General features: G+C 37.8%; 1 protein-coding gene across 3 annotated transcripts; it reads right to left on the bottom strand.

Annotated features, from left to right (window-relative positions):
• Positions 1 to 873: 873 nt before the first annotated feature.
• LOC111267133 (uncharacterized) lies at positions 874 to 15,731 on the bottom strand. 3 transcript variants are annotated; one of them, XM_086971203.1, is made up of 20 exons: positions 15,382 to 15,502; positions 13,387 to 13,554; positions 12,494 to 12,659; positions 11,983 to 12,259; positions 11,430 to 11,592; positions 10,405 to 10,558; positions 9,934 to 10,147; positions 9,676 to 9,827; positions 9,182 to 9,399; positions 8,387 to 8,854; positions 8,010 to 8,147; positions 7,439 to 7,617; positions 6,191 to 6,368; positions 5,701 to 5,856; positions 5,178 to 5,492; positions 3,482 to 3,786; positions 2,828 to 3,055; positions 2,127 to 2,205; positions 1,866 to 2,031; positions 874 to 1,472 (listed from the first exon to the last, which is right to left on the bottom strand). In XM_086971203.1, the coding sequence occupies exons 1-20, from the start codon at positions 15,397 to 15,399 to the stop codon at positions 1,249 to 1,251; spliced, it is 3,966 nt and encodes a 1,321-aa protein (XP_086827329.1). In that variant the 5' UTR covers positions 15,400 to 15,502; the 3' UTR covers positions 874 to 1,248. The 3 variants fall into 3 exon arrangements, with proteins under 3 accessions (XP_086827329.1, XP_086827330.1, XP_086827331.1); XM_086971204.1 differs by lacking the exon at positions 874 to 1,472 and having other exon boundaries at positions 1,880 to 2,027; positions 15,382 to 15,627; XM_086971205.1 differs by lacking the exons at positions 874 to 1,472; positions 2,127 to 2,205 and having other exon boundaries at positions 1,897 to 2,031; positions 15,382 to 15,731.
• Between the last annotated feature and the right edge of the window lie 2 nt (positions 15,732 to 15,733).

Here is a 15,733-nt window from a genome sequence, read left to right as displayed (position 1 = left end):
ATATAAGGTAGGTATTCACCCAACTCTCCAGAATGGTAAGATGCAAACGTGTAAGCACACGATATTTGTGGACAAAATTTGGAGGCACGTTTACCTGTTCAGCAGATCTCTTTCAAGCGCTAGTATTTTGCAGCAACACTTTGTGTAACAGTGCGTGAAAGCATTCCTTGCCTAACATACGGAGATCTAAAAAGTAATAGACTTTTAAACGTCTCATTACAGAAAAAAACAAAACCACAAAAATTATGGCATTTCATAAAAATAAACTATACAAATAAATGTATTTTTTGAGTTGGGGAGAGTGTTTGTTGAGAATGTCCTCACACCTTTCAGTCAATCCTTCAGGAAATCAATGCGAAAGACCAATTCAATAATCAGCTTTCCCATTGCGTTCGACCTTAAAATGATTTATCTTCAAATCAAGTATTGAAGCTTAAGTAAATCGTGTGGTAATATTTTTAACTTAAAGAGTAAACGGGTAGCCGACGCCACGAAAATAAGTGGTTTTGAATATATTATGGATGAAAACTAAATACTGCTGTATATAAGAATCCACCAGCGTAAATTGTTCGAGCAAGTTATATGGTTAGATATAGATCTATTTAATGAAGATGGCTATCTTCATTGGCGAATCAACTTGACGAATACTTAATCTTAAAATCTGAAAAGCGAGTTAAAGAAAATTGACTCCTTAGCGGTGAAATATAAAAGTGAAATTTCGACCCACATATAATAATAATCATAATAGAAAGATTAATAGTAGCAGCTATAGCAGTGTTTATTACGAATTATATAAGGTTGGTGATATAATATTGGCCATTCTATATGTTTTTTACATGAAAAGTGACCTGAAAAAGCAAAAAATTACAACTATTTTGTAGAAGCACATTTCACCGTTTATTAGTTCACGATCGGTAAAAGCATTTACGTTGGATGGTGTTGTGATCGGTCCCATAGATAAAACACGCTTCACTCTTTGTATAGGTGGTACTCGATCCCACAAACCTGCAGAACTTTGGCCACTCTATTTACTATGGCATAATATACTATGAACTAGTATAGTATCCCAAGTCATCTTATTATTCGAATGGGAAATATATCTTGCATATGGATGCTATTATTATGTTCGAATGGGAGCTGATTATTGCGTGTTTACGCAATGTTCTTACCACTTCTTCAAAACGAATTTCTGGATAAGGGATTAGGCAGCGTATAATTGTCATTTGAAAAAGGCTGTCATTATACTCTTTAGACCCCGCCTGATGGACTATTGACACTGGAGTGTCCCTTTGCTACAAGTCCTTTAATACCATCCAGAGTAATGATTTCACCCGACTGGAAAAATTCAGTAGCCCCCAGAACACCAGCAACGGCGGGTAAGCCGTACTCCCGAGCAACTACCGCCCCGTGGGACAGCGTGCCTCCGATCTCAGTTACTACTCCAGCCAACAACGGAAAATATGGTGTCCACCCTAGAAAAAGTAGGCAAATTGAGAAAAAAACCGATTAATTTAAATTAGGCTTTGCAGAATGTTTTCTGGTTTCTTTACCATTAAACGTCAACATTGCAACAATAAGTTAATGAAATATCATCGTATGATCGGTGCATCTCATGCGACAATAAATGCGACACGTTAAGAACAATGAGAAGTAAGGCGGTTGCCGCCCACTGGTAAGTTTTTATAACAAACACCCCAGTCTCCTTTACTGTTGAGTAATAAACTCTATATAAATAAGCAGAGCATAATAACTGTGCTTAAGGCGAGATAATTTCTATTATTCACTGCGTATCGAGAAAAGTTACAAAAAACGGACAGACTATGAAAAAGATCATTTTCAAAGTTCCATTGGTTAGAACATTCTACCTGTGTCAGTAGCTCTTGTGACGAGAATATCGCCTTTGCATATAAGATGCGCTTCAGTCTGAAAATGAGTCACGATTCGGGCTACACCAACTACGACTCCTTCGCTAACAGGCATCCCCGGCAGACTAGTCGCCCCTTTTGGTATCGATACTACATCCAATCCTATCTGCAAAAGAAAGTAAGTCTGATAAATGATAAATTCTGTCTGCTATAAGGTAAAGCAAGTATGCGACTAAGAAAACCAAAGCTAAAGTAACTCACTGGTTTCGGTATACCGCTACTGATCACCTTCACTTTCAGTTTATCGAGCTGTTCGTGGAGCCTTCTACGCCGTATCGTTCTAAATAGGAGAATAAGGGTAATTAATTAATTTGGGTTTTACAAAAAAGCAACTAAGATTATCTTTGTTCGCTAAACCAGTTACACTAATTAATACTCCCCTACATAGGCATGTTTTTTTGTTTGAGATCCTCTGTTAATCCACACTAGTCATAGAAAGGCTCGTTGGATGACAAGACACTGTGGATGCTACAACCTCACGGGTTGAAACTGCCGCAATTATAGAAATTATTATTTATTTGCAATTATAATTTGCGTTGCAAACAATCGGATAATTACGATTGAACTGAACGGATTTTTATTTGAAACAATTGAATGTTAAAAATTTATTAAGGTTATCTAGGCTCGTTAAATTTAGTGTTATAAAAAGTGATTAAACTCAACCTAAAATTTTACGTCAAACTACTTCTAATTTTTTATCCCACGATGAAGACTCTTTACAGTAGTTTGTGTAATCGTATGGTATATATATATATATATATATAATAATAATGGCACATAGTATGAAACGACTGTATGCTACTACTATGGACGTAAAAAAGTGTGTCGTTTTCGCGTTTATCTATTGAGGTCTAAACAAATAGAGCAGCTAGGGAATAAAATCGTTCAGAAAAAGGACAAACCGTGACAAAAGACTCGGATTGCGCGTTGTGATTAAGCGATAAGCTTCGTCTACGGTAAGAAAGAAGACAAGCTGGGCATCGGGAATTCTGCCTTCAGCTTGGAGTTGTTGCCCCAATCGTCGTAACGCCAATCTGATTTGATGTATGCACTTGACAAGGCACGATTTCCCAACCTCACGAGCATATATAGCATACTGGGCTCGGGGTATTAGATAGTGGAGCATTTTTCTGGAAGAGGCAGTACGCAGCTGTATTTTTAGAGGTTTTTAGTCAAATCCTAGAGGTTTTATAATATCAGAAATAATGTAGGCGAATGAAATGCGCTATCTTTGGCTAGGTTGTATTTCCCTAAAGTGACACCAAATCCTTCAGATTTTCTATCTCATTTTATAAAGTAAGCTTTTTCAGCATTTTGACGAATTTAAAACTAGTACCGTTGGTAGTCTAAATTAGTCCATGCGAAATTCAACCGGGCTTTCAGAAAAGTGCGAGATTCATTAAGCAACTATATGTATATTTCATTATTTTCTGTTGAACCCTATCGATGTATAAACACGAGCTTAGAAAACATAATGCAATCGACAGCAAGTTATTAAAAAAACCCACGATGGGTTTTTCGTATTGTGTCACCTATTGAACCCCCTGGACGCAAACCTTTGTACGAACGTCGGCTGTCGTTCGAGGTCATCCACTGTAAAAGATTCTCTTTCCGTATTTTTGATTGCACCGGCACGAACATTAGCTTGAAGTGTGTATATTAAAGGTGTTGGATCGATATCCCAAGTCTTAGATAAAACGTCCAGTTCCTTGTAACATCGATGGCCATGTCTAGCTTGAAACGTTCTAAATTTTTTAGCCACTTCACAGTCATCTGTAGTTAGAAACTTGACAGCATCGTCTGGTGTCATGTCCATAAATCCTGCTGCCCTTGGTTCATTGCGGATATCTGATGCGAGTTTCTAGATGACACAAGAATGCATAATAGTATCAACGATCTCGGCAGTCGACTGCAATCATTATCCTTCTACTCCTGTATATCTGAGGTATAGTTTCGAAATCCAGAATATCAAAAATTGTTAACAGGAGCGTCAGTATACGAACAAATTAAGCATATATTTACTATAACTTCTTCTACTTGTAGCATATCAGTGTGGGTCGCCAGTCGTTTGCTTAGTCGAGCCGATGCTTAGCGGCAGTACGGATCGCAAAACTCAAAGCATTATTTAGTATCTAAGTAATGTTAACGTAAACCGAAACAAAAGCTTTTAAATTGGGCGCCTAAATAAACTCTACCATTGAACTGATGAGCTCTTCTCTTATTGAGCAAAGGCACTTCCATAAACAAGGACATATTTTTTCTATCTGCCTAATAAATGTATTGTTACTCAAGAGAAATATCTTTTCGTATCTCTCGAACTCCTTGTTAAGTAACATAATTATCTGAGTTCAAGTAATCCCACTGTAAATATTTTAAAATATTTTGTAACGTCGGTAATACATTTTTGAAAATATTGCACTTGAACAAATATGACAAAGAACTTGGTTGAATAATAAATGCTTCACATTTTCATTTAATCGAAGACACGCTGTTTTACTAATTTTTGAATTTAACAGTAGTTTTGTGTATGTTTAACGGTTCTGTCATGCACAGTGTCGGCAGAGAAGCTACAACAACCAGCTTCTTTTTGTTTCTTTCGGTTAGTCCATATGACAGGTAACATCCTTAAATTTGTATACCTTACTGAGTATAAACGGGCCTTTATTGCTCAATGGCTCATATTTTTGGCCGATGTCTAATTGTTTGGCGGCTCCCTTTCTACAAATCCTACTACTTCGCCGCATTCTAATTGAAAACGTAGCAGTCAACAACAGGTTGCACCCTCCAAGGGTAAACAGCGGTTTCCAAACTTTGAAAACCAACGTTCAAAAAGCATTTTCTACATACACAGTCTCTTGCTCACGGCACATTATATTTTCTCAACTCCTTTGGACAGGGCCTAAGCTTGTCGGAAGGACAGCAGGGACGTTTTTGTTTCATTTGGCACCTTTATCTTTTGAGCCCTATTAGGAGAAAATCTTAGGTTTCTTTTAGTACGAATAAATGTGTTCTGATCGATAAGGCCAAAGGTTTTCGAATCGTATACTTCACTGAAGGACGTATTTGGAGGTGCGCTTTAGAGGTTACCGTTCATATATTAAGCACATATATTCTAACTCACTAATTTTTATAATCACAACTACACGTACTTATTTAGTATTATTATGTAGGTAGTATCATGTTTGTAGCTTATTTAGTATTCAGTATATATGTATACAGTAGTTCAAAGGTAATTATTCATATGATACTAACCATAAGTTCTTTCGGAATTTCGGCGCTTTCGACTTCATAGTTTGAGCGCAGTAGTTTCGATAAAAGTACCATTGATTCAGCACTTGCTTCCTTTTCGCCCTGGCTCTTTTTAATGATGTTTAGGATTAGCGTATTCAACATAGTCGATGGAAGAACGCATAAATTAAGTAATTCCATGCTATCCTTGACATGGAAAAGTTGTCGCACTGTACTGAGCAGGATCGAAAGAGAATCATTATGCTGCGAGACTTCAATCTTTGCATGCTCTGAATAATTCTCCGCTCTACGTACTACAGCTTTGATGTTACACAGCGTCTGTAATGTGGCGAAATGGTGTCAGTTTAAACAGAAGTAACTGGAAATCCTAAAATCTCAATCAGTGTCAGGGTAAAAATAGAAAAAGAAATTAAATAAATTTCCCAGTTCTAGTTTCAGCTCCGGTTGTAAAAGTAATCCCGTGCATTCACAGTATAACACTAACTATCTACGTTTAAGAAGAAGAAGAGAAGCTATCTACGTTTACCTTCAGTAAAAAGGTGCCCATTTTTAACATGTCATTTTTGGAAAAGTTCTTTTCATAGAATATTCCCTTTTTCATTTCTTCATCTTTGTTGAGGTCAAATCCGTACAATGTGTATTGCAAGGTTTCTTGGCCGGATTCGGTTCGCCCTAACGGGTTCTGTAAATTTTGAGAAATGATATTTATCGTTAATTGGACTACTCATAAATAATAAGATTACTTTTTCTATAAATGAGCGGTATTTGGACGTATTAAGGAGCAATTCAGTAAAATAGAATAATGTTCTGAAGTTAAAGTCCGTTTGCGTCGATTGACGATGAGGTGATAATGCTAGACAAGTACAAAAAGGTCAACGAACATTGTGTACCCAAACCTGTCTCTAATGAAAGGTGTGACTACGGTTGTATTGAACGTTGTTTTTCATATTAAAACAAAACAAGCGTAATATGACATCGAATAACTTGACAAGAATGCCACCTTCAAAATAACTTACATGAGAGAAATTTATGAAATTTCTTTTTCCAATATTGCTGCATATGCATTGTGCGTACGGTGTTGGTTCTAGTAGACCAGGAAATAGATCGTTCGCCCATATTTTTCCGAAGACGTCAAGATAAATATGGTTCAAAATTACAATGCACATTGGCGACATCACCCCCGGTGATATCTCGCTGAAATTTGTATTACACACAAGAAGACGAAACAACAATTTCATATTACGCTTTTAGCTTTGATATTCTGTATGCTAAATACTACTCTGACGAGTACTCTATAAGCAATTTTAATTACAGAAACATGCTTCAAAATTTTGCCTACAGGCAAACACAGCACTATTTCGTAATTTTACTTACAGGATGTAAGTCCTAATAAAAAATGTCAGATTTTTTACGGTCAAGTTACGACCAAAAAGTTTACTTGGGTGCTAATTTTGGTGAAAAAAAAGGGTTAACTGATACTAGTTCAATCTACGCATGTACGAGTCGGGTTGTATTCGACAGAAGCTATATGGGTTACTTTATTTGTTCTATCTGAGCTAAAATTTTATTACTACTAAAGCTTTAGAATTTACGAAATGCACATAGGTTTAAAAAAATAGTTAGGCTTGCGCAACTGGATTTTCTCTTTTGTTAGGTGTCAAAAAGGGGGGGGGTCTATAAGACAAGTATTTTGGTAGTTTGGTATTTGGACATTTTCTACTGTAGTCTCATCTGACCTCAAGCTACATTTTCAAAGGCAAACTGGCGGAAAGTAACGTTTTGTGACACAACTGAATTACATGATTATCTTGGCGGCTAAAATGGGCCAGAGTGAGGTGGGACTAAACAGGCCAGTGCATATGTAGGGTATGAAATCGGATGCTAATTTTACAGAACAATAAAAGAACTAGACAGCCTTAGAGTTCAACTCGGCTTGATCGAAATGCGTATATACGCAGGGTTAGACCAACGTATCGTGGCTCCGTCGTGCCTGTGCATGGGCCAATATTTCTCGGTGCGCGGCAGGACTTCATCACAGTGGCTTCAGTAGCCTACCAGTTGCTCAAATAGCCTCTTTACTTCTATTATATAGATATATATATATATATATATTGCAGCAACGACAACGTTCGACCACTGGAGACTGGTTGAACGTTCGGCTTATGATCTGCCCATAGCAGGCTAGAGCCGGAGATTAGTTTATTTCTTTTATATATACATATATTTTTATATACGATTTATACGTTAATACATATTATACTCACTCGAGATTTCCTCGGGCGAAAATTTCCTGATTTGTACAAACGAAACTATTTAAGTCGTGTTGTATTTCAAAGTCGCTTTCACGAAAGACTGAGGTCACTGGCCTCGACTGTAGAAGAACTACGTCTCCATTTACGATAGCCCATTCGATATCTCGCGGGGTGTCAGTCAACTCTGTTAACTGCCACGATCATGTAATACGGATCGTACAAATATATTATTTTAACATTCTTAGCACGATCATTAGGATGTCTCAAGTTAGCTTATTTTCCTTAGTAAAAATTTGCTCCGAGACTTGTGTAAAACGGGTATGCAGTATGTTCACATTTAGATTTGACTACACGGTGATTTGACTGGACATTGACTCATGCAAAATCCCTTCCCATCATCATCATCTGCTTCTCATAGGGAATAAAAAACTATATTGTTAGTTGAATTAACTTGACGTTGGATAATGGTAATTTATCAATACACGATTTGAGGTTGTTAGATACAGTTAACACCACGTCCTGGTGGACATACTCGATACGACTAAGCTTCTATAATTTCTCCTTCGTGCCGAAAGTAGCTAACCTTTACTCCAATAGCGGCAAGACGAATCGTTTGTTCATCTGTCAGACAGTACGTCTGCATTTTATCTGAGGATACAGTCATTTCTGCAACTCCTTTGCCGTTGTTGGATTCAACGATCATCCTGTCCTTCTTTCCACACTGCAAATGGTCCAACATACTTTGTTCCGAAATGATGATTCAGTGAATATTATAACCGTATCTAGTTATTTTTTTCCATGTATGCATTAGTGGGGCGTGACCTTGGTCACGATAGCTGGCTCTTCAACTGTCACGCCGGAGGCCTATGGTTTAAGTCGCAAGACAATCTAAAGCTCATAACTTCACTGTGTGAGATTTAATAAAAAAGTTAATCCGATAACTGGAAGCTCACAGCTTACCACTTTGTCGAGCAATTCGACTGAAGGGTATTGCCCATTCGTTGCGCCGACAAGTGGTGCATACTTTAGAGTGTACGTGTCAGGTTCTATTGCAGCAGATACAACAGATTCACCGAGTCCGAAATTACCAGTAATTACAATTCGGTCGGGGTGGCACGAAACGGGATCACAAGTGAGCATAACGCCTGCACTTTCGGCTCTTGCCATTTCCTGCACTACGACAGCCATTGGCGTATTCAAACTCTGGCCATATTGTTGCTTGTAGATAATCGCACTCAGGGAGAACTGTGACGCCCAACATTTCACGATGGCATCAAGCAGATTCTTCCTCCCAGATATCCCGAGAAAAGTAGACATTTGTCCAGCTGCAGACATTTCTTCCGAATCTTCTTCAACAGCTGAAGATCGCACTGCAAAGCGTCTATTTTCCCATTCATCTTCGAACGACTGCTTTAATTTTTCCAACAGCTGGAAGGTATATTTTAAGCTTAAAGTAGAAGACATCAACCCTGCAGGCTTTGGTAGGGTACAGAAACTTGCGTACGTTACGATGTCGCTTATTGATATTATGTGCTCAAAAACTGAACACAGTCGTTCAGCTTCGAGAAACTACACCTATTTTATACTACTATACTGAGTTGGAATTTAAACCTAAACAGAGCAGTACTAATTGTTATAACGTTTAGCCAACTGTGGAAGCTGCTATATAATGGAAACGCTGTGTCAGAGAAAAACACTTTATGGAAAGTATACGCAGTTTTTACTAGGTATAAATATATATATATATATGCGAACCAATTGTTCGAGAGAAACGGGCATCCCAACTTTAGTGATTTTCGCTACGCATCTCTTTGAAGCTGAGGTAAGGCACGACAGATCTGTCGAGTATGTCCAGTCATCTAAAGCCTTCTGAAGCTCTGTTATAGCGCCTGTTACTTCCGGCAGAACAACGAAAGTCTTATACGCCTCCGTGGTAAGAACGATGGCCCAAGGCACCGAAAATGCGATGGCCTATAATTTGCAAATATGTTTACCAGTCATTTAAAATTTACAGCATCTTAAATATAATGATAAGTAGATTACCATGATAATTACGGAAAAAACACAACTCACCTAAATATATAAACCGACTTAAAAAACTGTTGTACATGCGTTTCTTGCAAGGAAATATTTGAGTATATTTCTATTTATAGCTTAAACAGTGACTGCATTCGTTGCGATTAGTCTGCATGACAAAAGTTAATGGTTAACACTCGGAGAGCTTAGAACCGTAACAAAGCTGCGTAACTTCTCGTTGTTTTCATGAAGGTACTGTGAGATAGACGCCAGCACAGCCAGAGATGAACCTTTGCCTCCTGTAAGATCTGGCCTACGACAAGCCTCTTCCATTATGTTCAGAATTTGCGTTCCTTCACACATGGAATCTTCTAGCAACGCGTTTCTATAATACAAAGCGCAATTTCAATGTTAATTTTCTTAATTATACAACTCTTCGAACTGACATAACGTAAAATTTCCATCTTAACATACATAGATTTATGACTCACGTAATTAGCTTTTCCGGAGGCAGTACATATGCTCCGGAAATTTTGAAGGTAACTCCGTACACACTGTGTTCTTCCGCCGTACCTCGTGTCAGTTTCCCCTCGAAATCGCTTACTGACCAAGCGTCGAGCGCGGTGGCATTTAAAGTGCTAATATCGGCTGACTGCCCTTTAGGCGATACGTAAATGGTGTGGGGATAATTCCTGGAGCGATAAACTAAATTTAAATTGCAGAAAAAATTGAAACATTAGTTTGTAGTGCCTAATGAATCGTATTTAACTGCAGTCAACCGTTTCGTGTAATGTAGGCTCTAGAAAAAGTTTTTACATAGAAGGATGCTTGTGAACCGCATCATTGCTTATTAGAATTTCAAACGCTTATTTCATAATGTACATATGACGTAGCTAAGGCCTATAGAATGATGTACGCCACATTTTAAGGCGGTGAGTGAACCGCAATGGGGCCATGAATACCGGTGTTGAATGTGAATGAGACCAGCGATAGATTTTGAGCCGAGCTTCTCTGAAAGCGTCCTTTGAAAATAGGTCCACCGAAGAAAGTCGGATGAAAGCAATATCCATAGCATTTCCCGCCTGTTGATTCCATGAGATGAAATACGGTGCCGTTCTAAACAAGATAAGTATTAAAACCAATTTATCTTCATGGTTACTTTACTGCGAGTATTTTTCAACAGTCTTCATAGTTTCCAAAGTAATGAAGTAGTCGACCAAATATTTCCACTCCTTGCATGACATATCCGAATTTCACTAGAAAATATTTAATAAACGCTCGACCATATCTACGTAGATCCCGCAATATAAAAAGACTTCACTACTAAAGTTTACAGATTTGACTTACTGAACATTTCGAAAACATTGACATATGGGCGGTCCATTCTTCGTGACTCTTTCTCAAATATTAATGCTTGTAATAACTAAAAATAATAGTGCTAATACAACTAAATATAAGAAAAGGGTATAAGGATTAATACAAGGTCCGTCTCTACTAATATAAATAAAATTGGCAAAAATACTTTACTACTGGTAGAGAACCGACACATTTTATCAAAAAATTCAAGTTTGGAAATGTGTTCTTGAGATTGACCTTCTCCCCAGTGAAGTCGGTACTTTTTTACTTCAATTCTGTAAGAACAAGTTTTTTTTTTTAATTTTTAAGAGCCCCTTAGTTACACACTCTTTGTATATTTATTAAAACGTTTTACCAAAAAATCCGTCTAAAGGTGTACAGGTCATCAACGCTAGATAATCATTGTCTGTTTCCAATTGTTACATACCGTTTCGATTCGGAAAATCGAGTTATTGAGTAATACAAGTAATTATGTCAATGGCTAACATAACTGGGCGCTCTATATTTGACTTGCTCACATCCAATGGAGTTAATAAGGAAAACGATAAACAATACAACATTTATTCATTAGAAGTATCAGATGTGTTATTAAAAACAGCTTTAAACATAACTGGAAAACTATCTTGCCTACCGCTCCGTATCCGCAATAGTGGCGGATGCCTTGAAGCAGATTTGATTTTCCCAGCAGCTTCAGCCGAGACCCAAACAAGAGTAGCTCGTTGCGTTCGCCATCAAGGGTGAGTTCACAGAACCAAGATCCGCTTTGTATGTAGGCTTGAATATTGTGGCAGCATCTTCAAAATAGGTAAGTTATTACCGATAAACAATTATTAATGACGTACACACTAGTATTTTGACACTGTTACAACTTATCAAAATACTACAGCTATCGATTTTCTATAGACTGTTAAATTAAACGAAAGAAGGAAGCGGTAAAATCAAATCTATGACTGATACGAAATCATTCTTTCAATCCGTTTGCGTATTCTCTATTTTCAAATCTTGTTCATTTGAAATAACTAATAAATTGTTTAAATAAGTTGATCCTCAACAACTGGTTAAATCGCTAAACTGGCTTCACTCCATAAAATACATTTGAAAACCATTTTTGTAAATGTTTGGTTGAATTCATTCTATCCAACCAAAGCTAATTACTTGTCCCTATTATTAACCAGATAACTTACTCTGCTATGCAGAACTTCGCTTTTTCGTGATTACTGTATTCTTCTAGCTCCACTTCGTACCTTCGGGCAAGCATGGAGGGGGAACATTGCTTGGGCAGTTCGAACGGGTGACTCATGGACGAAATGCGGGCACCCAATTTCACGTGCACTCTATCTTTCGAGTTCGCTTGTGCAAGATTTGTATCGATCATTACAGCATTAATAGCCACCCTCCAGAAACGCAATGGTCCATGACACTCGAGACGAACTCCCCCAGCACTATACACACGCGTGATTGCTGAAATATATGTACATACTTTACAAATGTTCATGGGAGATGGTGCTACATTTTTCAAAATATTATAAACCTTAACTTCCCTAAATAGCTCGCTGTTTATGTGCGAATATTTCTAACGATGCTCAGAGAAAAGCAAATATAGCATGAACCGTCGCTAAAAACAGCTTTCATCGAACTTGGTATCATTCAATGGCATATATTGAGCCGAATATTATAGCGTTATGCAGAACATACCATTGCTGTGATCCTTGTAACATCGCTCGTGTAGGACTAGATTACGCCCTCCGAACTTCACTCGCGCCCAAACTATTGCAAAACCGTCTGGAACACGCTCGAAAAACACCTGCACGAAGTCACCTCTCGATCTATCAACGCCGAACACGTGCTGCCAATCTCGACGCTTCAATATGTACACAATAATGTAAACTTCATTGAAAGTAAACAACAAAATAAAAAGCACTATTATACGTAATTGGGTTCTATTTACATGCACATCTGAAGTATAGATACACTCTACTGCATATCGATGTGCATATCGTTAATTCAGTTTCACTTTAATTAACATGAAATGCGTAATACATAAAGAGCCTTAAAGAACTCTATGCCTATATGAATATACTAATCTCTAGATACGTGGGAACACATTTCCTAATGCGCGGTCCCGAGCTGAAAAGGCATCAGAGCCTTATCCTTTCGAAACAGCTATGACTATAATATACTTACTTATTATTAGTCTGAAAGGAAGTGCAATAGCGGCAGGTAATGCAGTGAACCTATTTAGGAGTTTAAAATGAAGATTTCTCGCGCCAACAAGTTATTGATATTTGCATAAGTAGCAGCTTAACGCTGTATGTAGAACATGACACACTAAGATGATCTGCGTTCTTAGAAATGTATATTAACCCAATTTTTATCAGACATTAAAACAGTTATGAGCCGATAAAAAATGTGCTATTTCTGGCTTTGCTCAACGTTTCTTTATGTATTAGATATTTCATTCATTTTTGAAAGCGCGCCACAGCGTCCTACACCGGCGCTACTTGTCGTCTCATGAGATTCGTATCATATGTTCATTTACGATATGGCGGTATTAGCTCTTTGTCAACATAAACTCGCTCATGACTTACCTCGGATAAATCTCCGGCAGGTCCCTCCGTGCTCCATTCATATTCTGGGTATATGGCGTTGATTTTCTCTGGATCACTATGACCACTAGAAGGGTAATACGGAAAATGCACTGGAAGGAGCTGCAATTGCTCATGGGCAAATCGCTTTAGTTTCGCGTGTCGGATTATCTGGAAAACAAAAAGAGGCCATAATTTCATCTGATGCTTATCACTGTTTGCCCACGTGGCAATAATAGTTGCAATTGTAAACTTTAAACTGCTTTATGTTTATATTAAATAATCATTTATGAAACAATTTTATTGACGTTATCTCTCCTCGTCTATCCTTCTGATTTTGTCTTCGTAGAAGACATTCCACAAAAAAATGTAGCGCAGCAGGGATAGCTTTTACATTGCATGCTGCTTACAAAAATGGTCCTGTAAATAATGTCAATTTTTCAAATAATAATATAATAGGCACCGATGCAAGTTTTCTTGCGTCAGTGCATACTATTTCTAGGGCCTACATACGGCCACCATTCTATATCAAAGCTAGGGCAGGTTTGTAGCAGCAAATGCGAGCATCAGAGCCGAAACCTCATTCTGCACAGAAGAAACGGCGTTATCCTATTGGTTTTGAGGAATTTGGTCCTATCCTAGATGGTCGCCTAATCCCCGATAAATCCAAAGTAAAAAGTATTTATTAATGTTCTCTGTATTTCGTTGGCTGTATCTTCTTACTATAATACAGTATAGTACAGTATATTAAATTGTGGCGCTTGCGTTATAAGGAGGCTTAAATAATTAGAACCTGATGGTGTCGCTGCACAACAGGTAGTTTGGAAATTCTTGGCCCAAGAAAATCGAATTTTCTGACGCAAATATAGAGCAAGCGTTTGGTTGCTGCCATTGACCTCTACTCAACGCTTCTTGCGTATGCGTTTCATGCTCAAAAGCACCATCACAATGGAGGTATCGAAACAGGACAAAGCAACACGGAACCGCAAGAAGCGATTTTTAGGACAGCGACACTCGTCAGTTCGAAATTACAATCGGTAATGGCCAAATCAAAACAATCTTAGTTAATCATAATCTTTTGCAGCCAGCGACTACAACATGAATAGAAGAAATTGAAAATTTTGCCACTAAAAAGAAATGTTTAAAACGAGTGACCTGAAACAAAACTTGCCTAGAGTAACTTCAACGCTAGAAGATGGCCCATTTAGCGGACATTTTAGACTTGTTGCCAAGGTCAAACTGTAAGCCTATCAACTTATAGACAGTCAAGAGTTACGTCAAACCGGTTATTCGACCAGTATTTGCCGACCAGTATGACAAGTTTACGCCGCGCTATTTTACGAAAATAGGGAATGAGTTTTAAAACATGCCTAATATTGTGCACATGAACAGAGCTTAATTTTGCATTTTTTTTATTTGATGAGACATAACAAACAACATTACGAAGATGAGTATTATCTTTAGTTTTTGAGACCGTCGGTTCAGTAAATGTTACGTATATATAAAGCGCATGATAGCACTATGGCAATCACGCACGCAGATGCTAAACATTTCAGTTTAGCTCAAGGCAAAAATTGCTCGAGCAGAAGAGATCCTTATCACAATACTCTTTTAATACCATGAGAAAACCTCCCCTTCAGAAAGTGAAGTGAAGACGCCAAGAACCAAATGCAGCGTTTAAAACGCAAACATCGTAAGTATAGCACTCGAGTGAGGTATTATCGAAGCACCTGGCGAGCTCGTGAATATAACACATTTACGAAAGGAAACCTCCACGGAAAACAGTAAATTAATAACTATGATCAATGCATCTGTTTTTAGATTTTCAAATAGCTATTTGATAGCGCGACCTGAGAGAAAATAGTAGTTCTTTAAATCGCGTTAACCATGCACATATATTTACTACTATATTTATTAGTTTCTAAAGCGTCTCACTTCTTTTCGGTACTCAAAGAAGTGATTCTATTGTAACCTTTGAATTAGACGTATTTTACTCACAGTCAATGCTTGCTGCATCCTGCTTAGCCTAACGATGTCCTTTCATGTCGTATTACAATGGGAGCAACGCAATAATTCGGGACAGCCGGACGAGTTCATACGCGCGTTACCTATAAATAAACCGCACAATGAAGCCGTTTCGGAAAGGGGTAACTGAATCCCTTTCTTTTAGAGAACTAGACAATGGTATAGGCGAAGATTAGATTAAACACGAAAAACAATGAATAACGAGAGATGACAGTATTGCTTCTATTAATCGCCTTTTGCCACATACATACAAATTGATAGAATACACACACATAAACACATTTGTGTGTGTGTGTATGCGAATTATTGCTAAAATGTAAATAGA

The sequence above is a fragment of the Varroa jacobsoni genome, unplaced genomic scaffold, assembly GCF_002532875.2.
Source record: "Varroa jacobsoni isolate VJ856 unplaced genomic scaffold, vjacob_1.0 scaffold_1151, whole genome shotgun sequence".
NCBI classification, from domain to species: domain Eukaryota; kingdom Metazoa; phylum Arthropoda; class Arachnida; order Mesostigmata; family Varroidae; genus Varroa; species Varroa jacobsoni.
This window is presented reverse-complemented; position numbering and strand designations above follow the sequence as displayed.

Coding starts and splice junctions, on each gene's coding strand:
- LOC111267133 (XM_086971203.1), bottom strand. Junction 12,660..13,386: donor CTGCCGGAGATTTATCCGAG/GTAAGTCATGAG, acceptor TACATATTGAAG/CGTCGAGATTGGCAGCACGT. Junction 3,787..5,177: donor AAATTCCGAAAGAACTTATG/GTTAGTATCATA, acceptor TGTGTCATCTAG/AAACTCGCATCAGATATCCG.